Genomic DNA, 22712 nt, shown 5'->3' with positions numbered 1-22712 from the left:
AGTCTAAAAGCATTAAAACAGTATTTAGTGTTAACTAGCTATTATACTAACTTGAAAAACATGTGAAATAAGATGTAACATGTCCATTAGGGTCAATAATCAAGAATATAACATGTGACAGACAAAAAAATAAAGATAACTATATATCCTTCTCTAAAATTTTACCTTAATGCTGAGGATTCAAGTTAATATTTTTTCCCTTCTGGAAGACTCATCATGAAGGTGGCAGAGTAAGCAATTATCAAGCATTCATTCCCTAATGAAAACTACTAAGCCAAATTAACAAGAAAATATTTTAATGATACTTTTGTAGCACAAAATTAAACTGAGACAGGTAAGAGGAATGTGAGGGAATCTAGAAAACCATCAATTATATCGCTTTATTGTGACATAACCCAGGTGTTGAGAATGAACAGGTGTCCTATCAGCAGTCTCCATGTCTCCTCTCAAAGGCACAGTCTAGGCGATATATCCAACAAAGAGGTTGTGCTTAGGCTCCAGTCCCCTGACCTGTTATTTAAAAGTACTACAATATATGAAACCATTTATCACTGCAGATTCAAATGACTGTCTGTCTGTCTGCCTGTCTGGAGATCACTTCAATTGCTCCTCAGGCCCCTTCAGGCTGGACTTCTGATTTCTTCTTTCTTTCTGACCCTGAATTCGGTAGAGCTTCTTCCTGAGGTCCTTCTGTCGCTTCAGTTTCTCTTCTTCCTCCTTCTGCTTCACTTTGAAGTGTTCTTTGTTGTGTAGATGTCGTTGCTCCTTGGCTTTCTTCATCTTCTCACTGTGCACTGTACTCAGAGCATCCAGCAGCGCAAGGATCTGACAAGGGCAAAACCCAGTGAGCATCAGAATATTCTTAAAGCTACAGCATGCTTTCCTTCTAAGTTTCAGGAGGCCTAAACACCACAGCTGATGGCATCAAAGTTACAATCAATTCATGATCCAAATGAATATTAACCTAGTGAAAATTTATCTAGGAAATTATAATTTGCATGGAAATATAAGTAGGAGCATATTTACTTAGCAAAATACTTAAATAATGGCCTTGACCACAAAACCACCTTTGTTAAATCACTCTGTGGATACTCTGTACAACTAAGAGTGACTTGCCAGCTGTGTGCCTATTATTCCCCATTAAAATGCATAAGGCAGAGCATGACTAAACAAAACAAGTGAAATGGACTCCGGCCTTTCTTCTAACTTCCAGATCAAGTGCCTTGAATAAGTCTGGCCCTTATCCTTTCCTAATGAAAAGTGAGAATGCAGTAAAAATGCCACGTGTGTTACTGAAAGCATTATTTTCACATCTAAATGCAACATGCTGGAAGCCGTCCATCAACAGTACCTTCCTTTCATGAGGCTCCCGTACGACAGCTGGTCTCAGTCTGTCCTTCGGAATCTTGCCTGCCTTTGCTTGCGTCTTGGGCTTGCTTTTAAATGGCAGGGCCTTCTGCAAGGCTTTTGGAATGTGCAGTGAATTAAAATGTTTCTTTTGCCTCACAACTGGCTGAAAAAGAAAAATAAAACAAAGACTGTGACGTATTTATATTATGATCTATGTACATTTAAAACTTGCATAAAATCTTCTCAATGTGTTGATTTTTCCACAAGATCAGTAACACCACAGTTTGCTGACCATCAGAAATGAGGACTCAATCATCCATCAAATATATATTGCCTCAATGGGCATGCACAGCTGCAAGCAAAACAAAGGAATATATAGAATATACATATTTACAATTCTTCCAAGAAATCAACTGTGCCCATATCTATAGTATGGACGATAGGATCTCAACAGAGCAGATGAAAAGATCCAAAGTTTCTGTTAATGAAAAACTCTGGCCTTATCTTTGGGGCACTGAGATGGTTTTTTCTAGCCTAACAAGAATAACTAGCTTTTCATCTTGACTATAAACCTCTCTGGATTTAAGGACATAGTTATTCCGCCAATGAGCAGCTGAAATGCCCCCATCCCTGATTCTCATTAAGAAGTTTAACTTTATTCTGTTTCTAATAGAAGGCTGGTTGAGAAAAGTGACATTTAAATGACTAATGAAGGCAAAACTCCTTCTACATTCAGTTTTCAAGCTAACCAAATTCTATGCTTAAATTGAGATGACCAAAATTCTTAACTGCCTCAGAAGTAGTTAATAAGTTGAAAGTTTTGCCCTAGACCTTTACCAAGGTCGACAACTATATAGAGAATATGTCTGCTGTATCTTTATAAATTTACTGTTAAAGACATCACCCACAATGATATTCAATACTCTCTGTTTAAGACACCAAAATATTTTAGAATGAAAGAAATCAGAGAAATCTCCTTCTCAAAAACAAGTAAGCACCACAGACTGGACAACAGGTACTATGTCCTGAAGTATATTTTAACTGAAATTCATGGCAATGTGATTCAAATTTTATTAACTATTTTACAGAAAAACTAATGTCTGGAAAAAACTTCTGTTTCTAGCAGAATGGCAGACCGATACCCTGAATTGCCCTCTTATTACAAAACAATTAAATATCCTGCATTAACACAAACAAATCTTGTCAAACGCATTGTTAACCTGTGAACAAACAATGGACATTCTCAGAGACCAAAACTTGAATGAAAATGGGAATCCAGACAGGCACTAAGAACTTAACATTTTAAAATACTGATGAGGCCAACTACTGGAAAGGATGTGGAGTAACTAGAAATCTGATAAGCTGTTCAAGTCTAACCTGGTATTTCAGTATACTACAGGGATCACACACTGATGTTGAACGCATGTACCCTGTAATCTGGCAATCCCACCCATGGAGATCTATGGAACGGAACTGTGTGCACATGCACACCAAACAAGTTGCATATAAGTGTTCAGGGCAGCATTTATAATAGCCAAAAATTGGAAACACTGTCCATCAATGGATAAAACCGACATTCTCATACAATGAAATTCTACTCAACAATAAAAACAAATAAATGTCTGCTATATACAAGAACATGGATGAATCTCATAATACTGAAGGAAAGAAACCAGGCAAAACAGTACATGGTATATTTTATAAAGCTCAAAAAAAGGCAGAAGAAATTTCCGTGTCAGGGGTTGGGATAGCGGCTATCTCTGAGGTGGAGGTGGGGTAGTGACTGGGAGAGGTCACAAGGGGGACTTCTACTGTGCTGGTAATTCTATTGCTTGATCCAGGCGATGGCAACTTAGGTACGCTAAAATTCAATGAGCTGTATACACTTATTATTTGTGTGCTTTTCTGTGTGTATGTTAACACTTCAACAAAAAGTTTATTAAAACTCTCAAAAAAAACCCTCCCCCTTGCTTCAATAAGAATCAGTACATTAATGCTTTTCAAATTAATACATGTATATAGTACAAAAAAAAGTTCAAAAGAGGTATATAGTTCAAAAGAGGTGAAAAGTTTAGGTCTCCTTTCCAATCCACAGAAAACCACTACTACCACTTGTCCTGTGTTCCTTCCAAAATAGTCTGAATATACAACATGTTCATTCAAATTTCATGTTAGACTTTCTACTTGAAAATTCAAACCACAAAAAACATTACATATGAAGCTTCTGGGTGACACCCATCTACAGAGCACATGGGTGATTGACTGTACCTTATACAGAGAATCCTTGCTGGCCTTTAGTTTGATGCCATGGGAGAGCCGGAGTTGACCAGTTGTCCGCATTCCTGACCAGGTGTCTTTCTCACCAGCTGGTTTCAACAAAGATGTTACTGGGTTATAGAAGGCTGGAACAGAGACAGGATACCAAGTTCTCATGAAGACAATGTCTGGAAAGAGAGGAAATTTACATTAACATTTTCAAAAGAAGATTCATATCCATCTCGGTAAACAAAAGAACAAAATATTCACTCCAAACTTCTCTAGCTGGCTGCACAGTATTTGAAGAGAGGCTTCACCAAGTGAACTACTTTTGAATAACACAAAGCTTTTACTGGGTGTGGCTGGGCGTGCTACACAAGATGCTCCAACTGGGGAGAGCTACAGCTGACGCCTGTTTCTAAAGACATAAACTACCACCTATAGTTCACACTGGCTAGAAATCAATAGTGAATGGTAGGTAACATGCTGTTAAGAACACACCACAAAGGATATTTACCACTCATCAGCAGTTTATCCTCAAAGGTGGCCCGGAAAGCTCCTTCTGGAGCCCGGAGCGCCTTCTTGATCTGTCCCCTTATTCCACTGACAGTTCGAATCACAGCACCTTCAAATTTGGCCACTTCCAAAGCAGAATTAAACATTCCCTACAGGTATATATATACATATACATATATATATTAAAAAAATACATACACACAAAGTCAGATATTTTACTTCTTAGTTCATAAATATATCCTTGGTTAAAAAACAAAAAATAATTCATTGAAAGGTGATAAAAAATCAACTCTATTTTCCCCCTAAAGGTGGAATTACTAGGTCAAAAGGAATACAACTCTATCTTCCCTGAAATAACACTAATTAAGACTCTATTGTGGGCTCATTAACATGTTCATCACTGCTATCTTTGTAGAAGAGAAGATCAAAAAGATATTTATTGGTCTGAACTGGCCTAGATGGCCTTTGCTGTCATCTCACAGGGCTTGACTACAGTTCATATCCTATTACTTAGGTGCACACACTCAGAAAATAAAGAGACAGCAAGATAAATGCTGATGGTAGTATTACGTTATAAGAACATTTTATGATCATCTTAACTCTGTTTTTAATGGAAACACCCTCTACTGATGAAATTTTCAATAAATGTTGCTCAAACTACCCTCCCATGTTATATTGCTCTGTGTTACTTAAATATGCTCAGAAATCTAAAGAAGTAAACTAAATATAAAGAATGTAAAATATAAAGAAGTAAACTAAAAATATCAAAGACCAAGTTTATAAAAGATTTCAAATACTTTTCTGAAAACATTAGAACTATATCTTAGACCTATATTAGAATATTTCATTCCTCTTTTAACAATATACACATTTATAAGCATATGAATATACAGATATATATATATATATATATATATACCTTAATGAATGAAGTGTTCTTGAAAATTTTATATGGAAAACCAGTTAGCTTTAATTTCTTCACAATTTTTATAGATTTATCCAGATCAAGGACAACTCCTGTGGCAGCTATCCGGAAATCAGCCTAAAAAGGAACCCCCAAAATGTGAATACAGGAATAATGTCAGCAAGAGAAGAACTACATTTCTCTGTAATGCAACAAATTACCAAAGTGCAATTCACTTACAATCACCTAAGAAAAAGTAAGAAAGAATATATGAACATTCAAAACAGTGTTTTAACAAAAGCTATCTGAAACTATAATACATGTACGCCAAAATTAATGATGATATCTTGAGCATTTTCCTGAGGGTGATTTCACAGTAACACAGTTTCACAAAGATGAATGAATGAAAGGGAATATGAAGATTTGGCTACAATGTTTGAGAAATTAAATTTTGGACATTAAGGATGGATTCCATTTGCCCATTTTTCTGTTTTCTTTTCTGTTAAATGAGGCCAATAAAACCTGCTCTGATTGGTCAAATGAAGACTGCGTGAACATACCTTGCTAAACCAGATTACTAGGGGGTAGTCTTATGTCTAGCTGGTATCCAATGTATGCCAGAACCTAGTTGAGTGGTTAGCTCATGGTGAGCACTGCTTAAATATTTTTAGAATAATATTAAAAAGCATAAAATATAAAAGCATAAAAATATAAAATGTCATCAGTACCATTACAATTCTTCTATTTCCCTTTTCTCTACTCCCACACCTTACTTAAAAGGATGCAGGAAAGGGCTTCCCTAGTGGCACAGTGGTTGGGAGTCTGCCTGCCGGTGCAGGGGGCAGGGGTTCGTGCCCCGGTCTGGGAGGATCCCACGTACCGCAGAGCGGCTGGGCCCGTGGGCCATGGCCGCTGGGCCTGTGTGTCCGGAGCCTGTGCTCCTAGGCAGGAGAGGCCGCGGTGGTGGGAGGCCCGCGTACCGCAAAAAAAAAAAAAAAAAAAGATGCAGGAAATTTAAAAGCAAAGAGTTTACTATAAATACTTAAAATGAATAATTTTCAACTTAAAAGTTTCAGGTACATATCCCATAATCCAGACATTATATCTCAAACACAATCTATAAAATAAACGATCAAAGATAGTTACCATTATGCCACTGACAGACTGTACTGCCAAGAACCCAGTACCCTGCGGAGTGATAGGACCTTAAAGGAAACAGGAAAAAAAAAAAAATACAGTGAACCACACATTCTGGATTCTGCTTTACATATATACTCCAATCCAAAAAAAAGAGAAAAACCTTATGAATTGGGATTTCATGAAAGGAAAAAAGCAAAACTACAATGATAAAGCTTAAAAGATTTAAATTAACCTACAAGCAAGTTTATTCTAATCCCTTTTTACCCCAAAAGGTTGCTCCACAATGCATGTGCTGTGGGGTGTATTTCAGAAGCCTCTGTCTTCCATTGTGGTCTTCAATATAATAAAGTGGGATGGTCTGAAACCTCCTCCACCCTACAGAAAAAATGACTGGATCTCGGGACTTGAGGATTTTCTTATACCAACGATGTTTCTTCAGACGCATCTGAAAGGAGAAGAGATTTCAGTAAGATTACTGGTACAAGTATGACCAAAGAACCTCAATCGTTAAGCATACAGTGAAGGGTACCTACCTGTACATATCCAACATTGCCCTCACTATTGCCCAAACCACCCAAAATAATTGGGTAATGTGGGTCAAAGTTAAGCACGAATTCACAGGGGACGTTTTCTATCTCAATTCGGACATACATCCCAGGTCGAAAACCCTCATACTGAACTCTGGCTTCATCATCTTGATCTTCGAATTCTGCCCGGTTAAGCTATACATGAGAGGGGAAAAATAAAACAAAAACAATTAAAAACCCATAATTCTGTTACTTTTAATAAATGTAAGATTAACATTTTAAAAAAAGAGCAATTTCTAAAGAAAGGAACCATGTACAGAATTATTTAGGCTTTACCCTAATTAAAAATAATATGTTTTATCTATACAGTTTGTTCAGGATATGCCCCAACTGTTTACTTCTCTGTTGCTCCAAGCTATATTATAGTAAATACAAACAACTCTGAAAGCAGCCCTTAATGTTGGTCGACACTCTGAACTTCCCCATCCACACTTCCTTTTCTTACTCTCCCAATTATTTCACACTTTTCTCTTTTCATCAAACACCCAGTTATCTCCTCCCTCATCCTCACTCTCAGCTGTTGACTGTTTCCTAATTCACTCAAAATTTAAGCAGCCTAAAAGAACTTCCACAGTTAGCCCCTCTACCAGGGTTTGCACCCATATTCAGCCTTTTATTACAGCTCGGCACTGTTCAATAGTAGCCACACATGGCTATTTAAGTTGAAATTAAATAAAATTTTAAAATTCAGTCATTTAATCACATTAACTGTATTTCAAGTGGTCAGTATCAACATGTGGCTAGGTGGCTACAATATAAGACAGTAAGATATACATTTCCTTAATCACAGCAAGCTCTACTAGGCAGCTGTTAGAGATTATCCATGCCTCTATTTAATGCCAACCTTTACTTGCACCCTAGATCATCCACTCTTGTTGGACTTTATTCCAACAAATCTTTCCTGTTATTTCTCTCATCTTAAAACCTTTTGACTGCACTTCCTCTCACTATTGCCCCGTTTCTCTGCTTATCTTTGAAGCAAAATGCCACAGAAGTTTTCTAAAGTCTGGTTCCAGTTACGCTGCTCATATTCTCATAAATCCCCTAAAATTGTACTTGAACCAATATTCCATTGAAACGCTTGCCAAAGTCACTAAAGGCCTCCATGTTCTTAATCCAGTGGTCAATTCTGTCTTCACTGTAGTTAACACATCAGCAGGATTTGAAACAATTTATCACTTCCTTCTACAGCGGTTTCCAGCATACTGCACGTCCTCTTACATTTCTTCTATCTCCTGGGAGCTGCGCAGCCTCCACTGCTGCTTTCTTGTCTCTGCCCAGTCTCCTGAAGTACCCAGTCCTGGTCCTCTCCTCTCCTGACTCCATGCTTACTCCCCAGGTCATTCCACCTATCTCATAGTTTTAAAAAGCACCCAGATCCTGAGTACATCACATTTAAGTCCCTGGCCTCAACAGCTCTCCAGAACTGACCACCTGACACTCCTCTTGTCTGAAAGGTATCTCAAAGCTAACAGATCCAAACTTCATCCTCCCAGGTAGACTGACATCAATGAAAGGCTTTCCTATCTTACTGATGACAACCCAATCCCTCCAGTAGGTCATCCTTATCTTCCCTCTCACACATCTCACATTCAATCCACCAGGAAATCCTACTGATCTACCTTTCAAAAAAAGTATAGCCAGAATTTGACTCTTTCTTTCCTCTCATCACTGCAACCCCCCACGCCCTCCCCAGTGTAAGTCATGTTAATCTTACTGAACTTGTGCCAGGGTAATCCTTTCAAGGGGTAAGCAGATCATGCATGTCTCTCCTCTACTCAAAACCCCCGATGCAGGCTTCCCTGGTGGCGCAGTGGTTGAGAGTCCACCTGCTGATGCAGGGGACAAGGGTTCGTGCCCCGGTCCGGGAAGATCCCACGTGCCGCGGAGCAGCTGGGCCCGTGAGCCATGGCCGCTGAGCCTGCGCGTCTGGAGCCTGTGCTCCGCAACGGGAGAGGCCACAACAGTGAGAGGCCCGCATACCGCAAACAAACAAACAAACAAAAAACCCGATGGACCCCCATTTCATTCACAGTAAAAAATTCGGAGTTCTTTACAATGACCCACAAGGTTTTAGGTGATTTTATTTTATTATTATTATTTTTTGGTTGCACTGGGTTTTCATTGCTGTGCACGCACGGGCTTTCTCTAGTTGCGGCGAGCGGGGGCTACTCTTCATTACGGTGCGTGGGCTTCTCATTGCAGTGGCTTCTCTTGTTGCAGAGCACGGGCTCTAGGTGCGCAGGCATCAGTAGTTGTGGCTCGTGGGCTATAGAGCACAGGCTCAGTAGTTGTGGCACACGGGCTTAGCTGCTCTGCAGCATGTGGGATCTTCCCGGATCAGGGATCGAACCCATGTCCCCTGCAGTGGCAGGTGGATTCTTAACCACTGCGCCACCAGGAAAGCCCCTAGGTGATTTTAAATTATAAATGGCCTAAAGCAAAGACTTCAGAACCACCTTACATTTCCTAGTCACTTCTATCAAAGGTCAGTACACACTTTGAATCACTATGTTAATGACTAACAAGGAGATACTTCTTTAACTAGATGAAGACCTAGGTTGAGCAAACCCTGTCAGCTGCATTTTCACAAATCATATACTTAATCTGCAGAAGACATGTTAAGGTATGCTCCCGTTTACAGGGATTCTTGGTGGCCCCACTTGTCAAAGCGCATCTCAAACACTTGCCATCAACTGTACATATCTTTGCCTCCTTCAGAGTCAGTTCATCAACTCAAACAGCCTGCTCAGCATCCCCGGACGGCAGGGCCCCACTATCTCCCTTTCAGCATTCCACAGACTCCCTTTATCTTTGCATCCGACCTTACATTCGAAGTATCCTCTGAACTCTGACCAAGGTGGGTTTTCAGAAAACCATCCCCAGAGAGCACTGGTATATGCATAAGCCACACAAGCCAAGAATCACGTACACATTCAAATTATTCAGTTATGGTTCCAGGGAGTGGCAATCAGAATACTAAGGCAATGCTTGCATATAAATAAACACACTGTCTCAAATCACTACTCTGTAAGATCCTCAAAAATGGTGGCCGTGTCTCAGCCATTTCTGCTTCCGCAACATTTAATGCTTGGTACAAAACAGACACTGATATTTTTCTGGTAAATGTCTGACTGAAGAAACAATTAGATAACTGCATGAATAAACACACCTATTTGCATCTTGACCTAGGAGCCCAAACAGGAGGCCCAGAAGCAGGCAGGGAGCAAAGACCTAAACAAAGTTACGTATTCACAGCACTATTACAGCCCTGAAATGAGGCTGATAGGAACTGAGTTTTCTCACCTGTGCTTGTTTCTGCATTTCTCCTTTAAGATCATCAAAGTATGTGTTTTCTCCTTCATCATATTCTGCATCAAACATCTCTTTCAATTTTCTCTTTTTATCCAAATGCTTTTTCTTGGCACTTTCCTCTGCATTGGGGTCAATTTCTTCTTTAACTTCTTCCTCCACATCTTCAACCTTAAATTTCCAGAAGAGAAAATTTTGTAAAAATTTGTGGAGAACTTCTTCTTTAAACATTAAGGCAGATTTTAAAAGTTCTATCTGAGCTGCAAAAATCTTAGTTATGATCATCATGAAAACAAAATAAAACAGCCTTTGTTTCTAAATAACATGTACTGCAACAAGAGACATTTAGACATCTGCATTACAATTAGCCGCCATTCCTTAATATGGCTGGGAATGCCAAACATGAATAAAAATAATAGCAACTGTTCCCAACCCAGATGCTCCCAGATACTGTCCTAAAGAAATTTTAGGGAGAACAGGGAATTATTACTTTTTTAAAGCGGCACTTAAAATTAAGTGGAGGAGAATAATGGCAAGACAGTGACCCAGGAGCTAAAACTTTCAATGACTGAAGAATCATAACAAGAAGAAGATGTAATAGGTATCACTCAAGAAAATTAACAATAACAAGTAAACCAACAACTTTTGGTTCGTTCCCACACTCTTCACTTTTAGGAAGGAATCCATCCATCTCATATGGGGCCTCTTGCAGAACATACTGACCACAGATCAAGGACCAGTGGCTGATGGCTGGCCATGGCCAGGTCATACCTGAGTATCCAGGCCTGATTTTCCCTTGTGCACGTCCCCTGTTTCCAGGTCTTCAAAGTCACCATAGAGCTCCTCTGGGAAAAGAACATCCAAATGACTCCCCTGTAAGTAGGGCCTGCATGTGACACTCTAGCACCACCCAGCACCAAGTGGACTATGTGCTCGGCATCTCAAACTTCATTTTTACTGTGCTTATTGCTACACACCCCTAAAGAATCCTGCACTTACACAGCCTTCTTTTTTTTGTTAAATTTTGTCAGTATTTCATCACCTGTTTAGGTTAAGGAAATGGGCCCAATCCACTTTTCCATATTCTATTTCAAAATGCCACTTAGCCACAAGCTATTTTTCCAGGATAGGTGATGAACATTCTGTAGCACTGATGCATACAGAGGTGGCATGCATGGCCCTGCATGTCAGTCCCCAAACCAACAGTTCAAAGAGTGACTTGAAAAGTCATGGCATGATAACAGCACATACAAAAAAGAGTCTCAACAATGAGATCAACACAGCACAACCATGTGACATACCTAGGAAAGATCTGAGATTACATAAAATACATCATTTAGAGTAACAGTAGTATCCAAAACAATGTCAAGCCCATAAGAAGAGCTCATTAATTTAAGTTTAGTTATGGATCCTACCCTTAAAAGAAACAGGCAAGTTAAAACCCTGGGAGGCAACATTTAGAAAGGTATCAAAACATTTTCATATAAGAAAGAGCCAAAGAACCAAAGGACATATAAAAGATGGGAAGATTTCATTTGTAATAAAAAACAAAAAAGGATAAAGTACTTAGGAATAATCCTAACAAGAAATGTACTAGAACTTTAGTTTCAAAATTTTTTAAGTTTTAATATGCTTTTTTTTTTTTTTTTTGCGGTACACGGGCCTCTCACTGTTGTGGCCTCTCCTGTTGTGGAGCACAGGCTCCGGACGCGCAGGCTCAGCGGCCATGGCTCACGGGCCCAGCTGCTCCGCGGCATGTGGGATCTTCCCGGACCGGGGAACGAACCCGTGTCCCCTGCATCGGCAGGCGGACTCTCAACCACTGCGCCACCAGGGAAGCCCTAATATGCTTTTTAAAGGACACATGGAGACACAACTAGGGTGCCAGTGGGACACTGGTGGGGGCCCTCGATGCCCAAGGTGACGGGAGGAACCCCAGAGCGTCTGGGTAGGACATGGGGGAGTGAGGGGGGAGGAGAAGTGGAGGTCGGACAGGAATGGCACCCCTGAGGGGTGGCTGGGATGGGGGATGGGTTCCCACGCCTAGAGGGATCCTCAGGGGCTCGGAGGATCAGGCATTTCCCCTGTCCAATTGGGCCCCAGGAGGCCTGCAGGGCTCCCGGGCCAGGTCCTCCTCCCTCCAAGGCCCCCTCCAGTCCGCATTGATCCCAGGGGCATAGGAGGGAGGTACAGGGAGGAGAGGTGGGATATTGGGGCCCTCCAAGACCAGAGGATCAGGGGAGGTGCCGTGGGCGTTTCCCCCACCCACTCGGCCCTGGGAAGTCTGCTGGGCTCTCAGCCTAGTCATCCGTGCTCGTTCTCCAGGGTCCCCTCTGGCCTCATGGGTCCTAGGGGTGTGGGAGGGAGGGAGGAGGGGGTAAGAGGAAAAGAGGTGGACAGTGGGGGAGAACCCTCTAAGGCCAGGTCAGAGGAGGTGCCACTGGTGTTTCCCCAGCCCACTTGGGCCAGGAGGCCTGCTGGGATCCCAGGCCAGGTCCCCAGCCCTCTGAGGCCCCCTCCGGGCTGCACTGGTCCTAGGGGCATAGGAGAAAGGGAGGAGGGGGGAAGAGGGAAAGAGGAGGAGAGGTGGACAGGGGAGACCCTCTGGGGCCGGGGAATCAGGGGAAGCACCGCGGGCATTTCCCCTGCCCACTCAGCTCCAGGAAGCCTGCTGGGGTCTGGTCCCCTGCCTTCCGGAGCCCTCTCCTGCCGTGTGGGTCCTAGGGGCATGGGGAGGGGGGGGGGTGGGGGGGCAAGAGAGGCCAATGGGGAGGGGTCCTCTGGGATCGGAGGACTAGGGGGAAGGCGCCTAGCATTGCCCCTGCCCACTCAGGCCCAGTGAGCCTGCTGGGGTCCTGGACCTGGTACTCTGCCCTCCAGGGACAGAGGCACTCCTGGCACCTCCTGCTGTGTTGAGCCTAAGCCCCAACCCCCACCACCCCGCAGGGCCTGTTCCAGCCCTGTGGGTTCTAAGCATAGGCCCCACCCACCACCTAAACCCTGTCCCTGCATAAGCCCCACCCCCATAGCCAAGGCCTTGTTTGGCTTTTTTTTTTTTTTTTTAAACTCCTGTTTTTTACTACTGCAGTTTTCTTTTACCTTCCGGTTGTTGTTTGATCTATATTTTTCTTTTTTTATTCTTTCTAACATATCTGTTAGTTTTCTAATCTTATTTTATTTTCTCTTTGTTATTGTTCTGCTCCTTTTTACCTTTTCCTTTTTTTTTTTTTTGCCACCCCACATGGCTTGCAGGATCTTGGTTCACAAGCCAGGGGTTGGGCCAGAGCGCCTGTGGTGGGAACTCTGAGTCCGAACCACTGGAGTAACAGAAAACCTCATACCCCAGGGAATAGTCATCAGAGTAAGGTCTCCCAGAGGTCCTCATCTCAGCACAAAGACCGAGCTCTACCCAACAGCCTACAAACTCCAGTGCTGGAAGCCTTAGGCCAAACAACCAGTAAAATAGGAATACAATCCCACCCATTAAAAAAAAAAAAGAGAGAGAGACGATAAAAAAATATGTCAAGTGTCAAGATGAAGGAACAAGGTAAAAACCTACAAAACCAAGTAAATGAAGAGGAAATAGGGAAACCACCTGAAAAAGAATTCATAGTAATGATAGTAAAGATGATCCAGAACCTCGGAAATAGAATGGAGGCGCAGATTGAGAAAATTCAAGAAATGTTTAACAAAGAGCTAGAAGAACTAAAGAACAAACAGAGATGAACAACACAATAACTGAAATGAAACATACACTAGAAGGAATCAATAACAGAATAACTGAGGCAGAAGAACGAATAAGTGACCTGGAAGACAAAATGGTGGAAATAACTGCCGAGGAGCAGAATAAAGAGAAAAGAATGAAAAGAAGACAATCTCAGAGACCTCTGGGACAACGCTAAATGCACCAACACTTGAATTATAGGGGCCCCAGAAGAAGAAGAGAAAAAGAAAGGATCTAAGAAAATATTTGAAGACATTATAATGGAAAACTTCCTTAACATGGGAAAGGAAACATGGGAAACCACCCAAGTCCAGGAAGCACAGAGAGTCCCATAAAGGATAAACCCTAGGAGAAACACACCAAGACACATATTAATCAAACTAACAAAAATTAAATTCAAAGAAAAAATATTAAAAGCAGCAAGGGAAAAACAAAAAACAACATACAAAGGATACCCATAAGGTTATCAGCTGATTTTTCAGCAGAAACTCTGCAGGCCAGAAGGGAGTGGCAGGATATACTTAAAGTGATGAAAGAGAAAAACCTACAACCAAGATTACTCTACCCAGCAAGGATCTCATTCAGATTCGACAGAGCAATCAAAAGCTTTTCAGACAAAGAAAAGCTAATAATTCAGCACCACCAAACCAACAAGTGCTAAAGGAACTTCTCTAGGCGGGAAACACAAGAGAAGAAAAAGACCCACAAAAACAAACCCAAAACAATTAAGAAAATGGTAATAGGAACATACATATCGATAATAACTTTGAATGTAAATGGATTAAATACTCCAAACAAAAGACACAGGCTGGCTGAATGGATACAAAAACAAGACCCATATATATGCTGTCTACAAGAGACCCAATTCAGACCTAGGGACACATACAGACTGAAAGTGAAGGGATGGAAAAAGATATTCCATGCAAATGGCAATCAAAAGAAAGCTAGAGTAGCAATACTTGTATCAGATAAAATAGACTTTAAAATAAAGACTGTTACAAGAGATAAGGAAGGACACTACATAATGATCAAGGGATCAATCCAAGAAGAAGATATAACAATTATAAATATTTATGCACCCAACACAGAAGCACCTCAATACATAAGGCAAATGCTATCAACCATAAAAGGGGACATCGACAGTAACACAATAATAGTAGGGGACTTTAACACCCCATTTACACCAATGGACAGTTCATCAAAAAAGAAAATTAGTAAGGAAACACAAGCTTTAAATGACAAAATACACTAGATAGATTTAATTGATATCTATAGGACAATACACCCGAAATTGGCAGAACAGACATTTTTCTCAAGTGCACGCGGAACATTTTCCAGGATAGATCACACCTTGGGTCACAAATCAAGCCTCAGAAAATTTAAGAAAATTGAAATCGTACCAAGCATCTTTTCTGACCACAGTGCTATGAGACTGGAAATCAATTAAAGGAAAAGACCTGTAAAAAACAAATACATGGTAGCCAAACAGTGCACTACTATATGACCAAGAGATCGCTGAAGAAATCAAAGAAATAGAAAAAATACACAGAAACAAATGACAACAAAAACACGACGACCCAAAACCTATGGGACGCAGCAAAAGCAGTTCTAAGACGGAAGTTTATAGCAATACAATCCAACGTCAAGAAACAAGAAAAATTTCAAATAAACTATCTAACCTTACATCTAAAGCAACTAGAGAAAGAAGAACAAAGAAAACCCAAAGTCAGTAGAAGGAAAGAAATCATAAAGATCATAGCAGGGTGGGATAGGGAGGGTGGGAGGGAGGGAGATGCAAGAGGGAAGAGAGATGGGAACACATGTATATATATAACTGATTCATTTTGTTGTAGGGCAAAAACTAACACACCATTGGAAAGCAATTATACTCCAATAAAGATGTGAAAAAAAAAAGATCATAGCAGAAATAAATGAAATAGAAATGGAGAAAACAATAGCAAAGATCAATAAAACTAAAAGTTGGTTCTTTGAGAAGATAAACAAAACGGATAAACCTTTAGCCAGACTCATCAAGAAAAAAAGGGAGAGGACACAAATCAACAAAATTAGAAATGAAAAAGAAGAAATCACAACTGACAATGCAGAAATATAAAGGATTTTAAGAGACTACTACAAACAACTATAACCCAATAAAATGAACCACCACAAAGAAATGTACAAATTCTTGGAAAGGTACAATTCACCAAGACTGAACCAGGAAGAATTAGAAAACATAAACAGACCTATCACAAGTAATGAAATTGAAACTGTAATTAAAAATCTTCTAACAAACAAAAGTCCGGGACCAGATGACTTCACAGGTGAATTCTATCAAACATTTAGAGAAGAGCTAACACCCATCCTTCTCAACCTCTTCCAAAAAATTGCAGAGGGAGGAATACTCCCAAATTCGTTCTACGAAACCACCATCACCCTGATACCAAAACCAGACAAAGATATCACAAAAAAAGAAAATTACAGACCAATATCACTGATGAATACAGATGCAAAAATCCTGAACAAAATACTAGCAAACAGAATCCAACAATACATTAAAAGGATCATACACCATGATCAAGTGGGATTTATCCCAGGGATGCAAGGATTCTTCCATATATGCAAATCAATCAATGTGATACACCATATTAACAAATTGAAGAATAAAAACCATATGATCATCTCAATAGACGCAAAAAAAGCTTTTGACAAAATTCAACACCATTTATGATAAAAACCCTCCAGAAAATGGGCATAGGGGGAACCTACCTCAACATAATAAAGGCCATAAATGACAAACCCATAGCAAACATCACACTCAATGGTGAAAAACTGAAAGCATTTCCACTAAGATCAGAAACAAGGCAAGGATGTCCACTCTCGCCACTCTTATCCAACATAGTTTTGGAAGTCCTAGCCACAGCAATCAGAAGAAAAAGAAATAAAAGGAATACAAACTGGAAAAGAGGAAGTAAAACTGTCACTGTCTGCAGATGACAATGATACTATACATAGAAAATCCTAAAGATGCCACCAGAAAACTACTAGAACTAATCAATGAATTTAGTGAGGTTGCAGGATACAAAATTAATGCACAGAAATCTCTGGCATTCCAATACACTAACAGTGAAAAATCAGAAAGAGAAATTAAGGAAACACTCCCATTTACCAATGCAACAAAAAGAATAAAATACCTAGGAATAAACCTACCTAAAGAGGTGAAAGACTTGTACTCAGAAAACTATAAAACACTGATGAAAGAAATCAAAGATGACATAAACAGATGGAGAAATATACATGTTCTTGGATTGGAAGAATCAACATTGTGAAAATGACTATACTGCCCAAAGCAATCTACAGATTCAATGCAATCCCCACCAAACTACCGATGGCATTCTTCACAGAATTATAACAAAAAAATTTTACAATTCGTATGGAAACAAAAGACTCCAAATAGCCACAGCAATGTTGAGAAAGAAAAACAGAGCTGGAGGAATCAGGATCCCTGACTTCAAACTATACTACAAAGCTACAGTCATCAAGACAGTATGGTATGGGCACAAAAACAGAAATATAGATCAATAGTACAGGATAGAAAGCACAGAGATAAACCCACACAGACTAGTCACCTAATTTACGACCAAGTAGGCAAGAACATACAGTGGAGAAAAGACAGCCTCTTTAATAAGTGAAGCTGGGAAAACTGGACAGCTACATGTAAAAGAATGAACTTAGAACACTACCTAACACCATACACAAAAATAAACCCCAAATGGATTAAAGACCTAAATGTAAGACCAGACACTATAAAACTCCTACAGGAAAACATAGGAAAACACTCTTTGACATAAACCACAGCAAGTTCTTTTTTGACCCACCTCCTAAAGTAATGAAAATAAAAACAAAAATAAACAAATGGGACCTAATGAAAGTTAAAAGCTTTTGCACAGCAAAGGAAACCGTAAGCAAGACGAAAAGACAACCCTCAGAATGGGAGAAAATATTTGCAAGTGAAGCAACAAAGGATTAATCTCCAAAATATACAAACAGCTCATGGAGCTCAATATCAAAAAAACCCCAAACAACCCAATTAAAAATGGGCGGAAGACCTAAATAGACATTTCACCAAAGAAGACATACAGATGGCCAAGAGGCATATGAAAAGCTGCTCAGCATCACTAATTATTAGAGAAATGAAAATCAAAACTAAAATGAGGTATATCACCTCACACCAGTCAGAATGGCCATCATCAAAAAGTCTACAAACAATAAATGCTGGAGAGGGTGTGGAGAAAAGGGGACCCTGTTGCACTGTTTGTGGGAATGTAAATTGATACAGCCACTATGGAGAACAGTATGGGGAGGTTCCTTAAAAAACTAAAAATAGAACTACCATATGACCCAGCAATCCCAGTACTGGGCATATAGCCTGATAAAACCATAATTCAGAAGGACATATGTATCCCAATGTTCACTGCAGCACTACTTCCAATAGCCAGGACATGAAACAACCTAAATGTCCAATGATAGATGAATAGATAAAGAAGATGTGGTACATATATACAATGGAATATTACTCAGCCATAAAAAGGAATGAAATTGGGTCATTTGTAGAGATGTGGATGGACCTAGAGTCTGTCATACAGAGTGAAGTAAGCCAGAAAGAGAAAAACAAATATCGTATATTAACACATATACGTGGAATCTAGAAAAAGGGTACAGATGAACCTATTTGTAGGGCAGGAATAGAGATGTAGACATAGAGAACAGACATGTGGACACATTGGGAGAAGGGGAGGGTGGGACGAATTGGGAGATTAGGTTTGACATAATTACACTACCATGTGTAAAAGAGACAGCTACTGGGAACCTGCTGTATAACACAGGGAGCTCAGCTTGGTGTTCTGTGACAACCTAGATGGGTGGGATGGGGGAGGGTGGGAGGCCAAGAGGGAGAGCATATAGGTATACATATAGGTGATTCACTTCACTGTACAGCAGAAACTAACACAACACTGTAAAGCAATTTTACTCCAATAAAAAAATAAAATAAAGGACACATGGAATAACCTTAGCTAATGCTTTTAAGTGCTTCACATACCAGGCAGGCACTGCTCTAAGTGTTTTACATGCCTTAACTATATTCTTCAACATGACTCAGTGAAGGAGGTATTATTAATGTTATCTACTGAACAAGTAAAACCACCATGTGTTTGGAAAGGAAGCCTCAATATCATGAAAACTCTAATTCTCTCTTTTACATAGTAACTGATTCACTTTGTTATAAAGCAGAAACTAACACACCATTGTAAAGCAATTATACCCCAATAAAGATGTTAAAAAAAAAAAAAAGAAAGAAAAGAAAATAACCACCAAGGATTTCCAGTCTGGAAAAGATGGTGTAGACATATCTCCTCTGTTCGTCCTGACTGTGTATAACCATCAACTCCAGAAACGATGCAAGAGCACAAGAGACAACCAAAGGAGAACTCTGAAAGGTGGAAAGACAAAGATGGGCTGGTGAGCGTCCCCATGACCAGAGGAATGACATAGTGGCCTATGTCTCACTATACCACAACCCACAGAAAGGCAACTTAGGGCCACCATTTCCCAATCCGCAAGTGGCAACAGAAGGCAGCCGCAGAATGAGATAGGCCCATTCTTCCTTCAGATTGAACCAGATCTCACCAGCAATCCAGGTAAACTGGGTATCCCACTGACAGCAAGTGATGAAGGAAAGTGCTAGCCTTCCCAACGAGCTTGAATCTCCTTTCCTCCACCAAGATGTACCAGGGGCCCAAGGGTTATCAGCAAGGAGGGATTCCACCAGGCGTGAGACTCTCCTCTTCCACCTTAAAAACAATATGCGTCCAGGCAGGACCAAGCAAAGGAGATGCCCCCAGAACAAGCAAACTGGCCCCAGAGGCCAAAACCACTTTCCCCAACCTAGCCACACTAGGTGGCCCAGCCTAGGGAAGCTCCTCTGTTCCCCCCAGGTAGCACCAGCAGGAACCAGTAGCACCAGCAGGAACAAGTAGCACCAGATAAACCAAGTACAGCAAAACAGTACCACAAAGGCTCTGAAATTAAATTGTCATTGGAACCACAGCCCATGAAGTAGACCAGGGCCTGTACATTAAACCTAAACAGGATGATCGCCTGCTAAAATTTAAAAATTACATAGGACCCAGGGTCTCCAAACAAAATGTGTGGCTACAATAGAAAATCACCTGTCATACCCAGAACCAAGAAAATCATCATTTGAATGTGAAAAGACAACTGAAAACACTGAAATGAATCAGATGTTGGAACTATCTGACTTGTACCTTGAAGCAGCCATTATAAATAAAATTATAAAAGCCGAAAAAAAAAAAAACCCTTCAACAAGCAACTATAAATCTTACAGCAACAACCAAAAAACTGAAAACCTCAACAAGAAATTGAAGAACAAAATGGAAATTATAGAACTGAAAAATACAGTAACAGAAATTAAAAAACTGGCTACATGAGCTCAATAGTAAGAGTAGAGATGAAAGAGGATGGACTTAGAGAACTTGAGGCCACATAATAGAATTCATTCAGTCTGAACAACATAGAGAAAGCCTAAAAACAAATGAAGAGCACCTCAAAGACCTGTGGGACAGAAACAAAAAAATCCCAACATCTGTATCATCAGAGTCTCATAAGGAGTCTGGAGCTGAAAGAAATAATGACTGCAGATTCCTAAATCTGTTGAAAGACACAAACTTACAGATTCAAGAAGATGAGTTAATCTCAAACAGAGTAAACCCAACAAAATTCACACCAATCAAACTTCTGAAAACTAAAAACAAATTAAAAATATCTGAAAGCAGCCAGAAAGAAATGACAGATTACCTGTAGGCGCACACCAAGTAAAATGACAGCCTATGTATCTATTCTTTAGAAATGAAGACGGAAACAAGACATTCTCAGATGAAGGAAAGCTACAGGAATTTGTAGCTACCATACTTACCCTTAAAAAATGGCTAAAGGAAGTTCTTAGGCAGAAAGGAAATTATAAAAGGAGAAATCTGAGACCATCAGAAAAAAAAGAAAAAACAAAAGAGAAGAAGAACAGAAATATGGATACATAGAACAGACTATCCAGCTTATGAATTTGTAAAATCATATTTCATAGTCAAAAAAATTATACCACTATCTAATATTCAAGCCAATATTTAAAAGTGGGGAAACTACAACAAACTACTAAATATAACAAAAAAAAAAGCAAACTCACAGATACAGAGAACAAACTAGTGGTTACCAGTGGGAAGAGGGAAGTGGGGAGGGCCAATAGAGGGGTAGGGAATTAAGAAGTACAAACTATTAGGTATAAAATAAGCTACAAGGATATATTCCCCGTACAACACAGGGAATATAGCCAATATTTTATAATAACTATAATGGAGTATAACCTGTTAAAAGTGTGGATCACTATATTGTACATCTGTAACTTACATAATAATAAAAAAAAATCTTTTTAAGTGGGGAAGATAAAAGGGCCTAAATGGAAGAAAAGTTTCCACATGTTACTCAAAGTGGTAAAATGTTGGTTAACAGTAGGTGTAATATTACAATATGTATATAGTCTATTTTGACCACTTCTAATCAACAAGTTTAAGCCAGTGTACTAAGACAAGAAAAATAAGTCATCCAGATGGCACAGAAAGAAGTATAACTGTCTTCATTCACAGATCATATATGATGGTCTTTGTTACACAATGGGCAAAAATTGCAAATTCCATGTGATAAAGGATTGTATCAAAAGTAATTTAGAATTAAACTTCAATAATAACACACAACCAAAGTAAAATAATGGGCAAAAGATTTGACAGACACTTCACTGAAGAAACACAGATGGCAAATATGCATGTAAAAAAAGGCTCATTATCATTAATCATTAGGAAAATAAAATGAGATACCACTCTAAACCTTAAAAAGTGTCTAAAATTAAAAAGACCAACATATCAAGCACTGGCAAGGATGTGGAGCAACTGGAAGTCTCATAAAGTGCTAGTGGCAATGCAAAATGGTACAACCACTAAGGAAAACAATTTGGCTATTTCTTAAAAAAAATTAGAACTACATCTACCATATGATTCATTTAGTCCACTCTGAGATATGTACCCAAGAGAAATGAATGCAGTTGTTCATACAAAGACTTGTAGAAGAATGTTCACAGTAGCTTTATTTGCAATAGCCCCAAACTGGAAATAACATAAATGTCGATCAAAAGGTGAACAGATAAACAAACTGTATTGCATTATACAATGGAATACTACTCACCAATAAAAAGAAATTAACTACACAGCAATAAAGAGGAATGAAGATGCAACAGCATGGATGAATCTCAAAACGATTATGCTGAGTACAATAAGTTAGAAAAGACTGCATACGGTATGATTCCATTTATATCAAATTACAGAGGATACAAACTCTTGTATAGTGACAGAAAGCAGAAGAGTGGTTACCTGGTAATAGGGAAAGGACAGAAGGGAGGGATAACAAGTGGCATGAGGAAACTTTTGGGGTGAAAAGTATGTTCATTATCTTGATTGTGGTGATTGTATACTCATGTCAAAGCTTATCAAACTGTACACTTTAAATATGTGCAGTTTACTGTATATCCATTAAACCTCAATATAGCTACTATAAAAGACACAAATCCACCACACTTTCTTTTGGAAACGGAAAAGATGATTCTTAAGTTTCTGTGGAAAAATAAGTAAGAGAATCGTCGGAAGAATTCTAAAAAACCTAGCAGAGACAGGGAGAGATAGGAACCAGTCATACCAGTTTTAATAGTTGGTGTCTTAATAGCATACTATAAAGCTATATAAGGGTTTTAAACATAGCAATGATGAATGAACCAACAGAAATCAATGACATAAACTAGAAAAGTCCA

The 22712-nt window shown here is 39.6% G+C and overlaps 1 protein-coding gene across 7 annotated transcripts in view; it reads right to left on the bottom strand.

Moving 5' to 3' along the window:
- Nucleotides 1-279: 279 nt before the first annotated feature.
- BMS1 (BMS1 ribosome biogenesis factor) overlaps nt 280-22712 on the bottom strand; it is a 45902-nt gene continuing 23469 nt past the window's right edge. For all 7 annotated transcript variants that reach the window (XM_022553241.2, XM_089897475.1, XM_089897476.1 and 4 more), the window contains 10 exons: nt 10837-10910; nt 10060-10236; nt 6700-6888; nt 6431-6611; nt 6173-6231; nt 5042-5164; nt 4124-4271; nt 3619-3794; nt 1352-1513; nt 280-825 (listed from right to left, as the gene is read on the bottom strand). In XM_022553241.2, the coding sequence (XP_022408949.1) occupies nt 595-825; nt 1352-1513; nt 3619-3794; nt 4124-4271; nt 5042-5164; nt 6173-6231; nt 6431-6611; nt 6700-6888; nt 10060-10236; nt 10837-10910 (1520 nt within the window). In that variant the 3' untranslated portion in view covers nt 280-594. The remainder of the gene's footprint in view (nt 826-1351; nt 1514-3618; nt 3795-4123; nt 4272-5041; nt 5165-6172; nt 6232-6430; nt 6612-6699; nt 6889-10059; nt 10237-10836; nt 10911-22712) is intronic.

This window comes from Delphinapterus leucas, chromosome 16, assembly GCF_059928025.1.
Source record: "Delphinapterus leucas isolate spDelLeu-1000000601 "Yukka" chromosome 16, BTC_Dleu_Yukka2, whole genome shotgun sequence".
NCBI classification, from domain to species: Eukaryota; Metazoa; Chordata; class Mammalia; order Artiodactyla; family Monodontidae; genus Delphinapterus; species Delphinapterus leucas.
The sequence above is the reverse complement of the archived record's forward strand: the minus strand, read 5'-3'. Positions and strand labels throughout refer to the sequence as shown.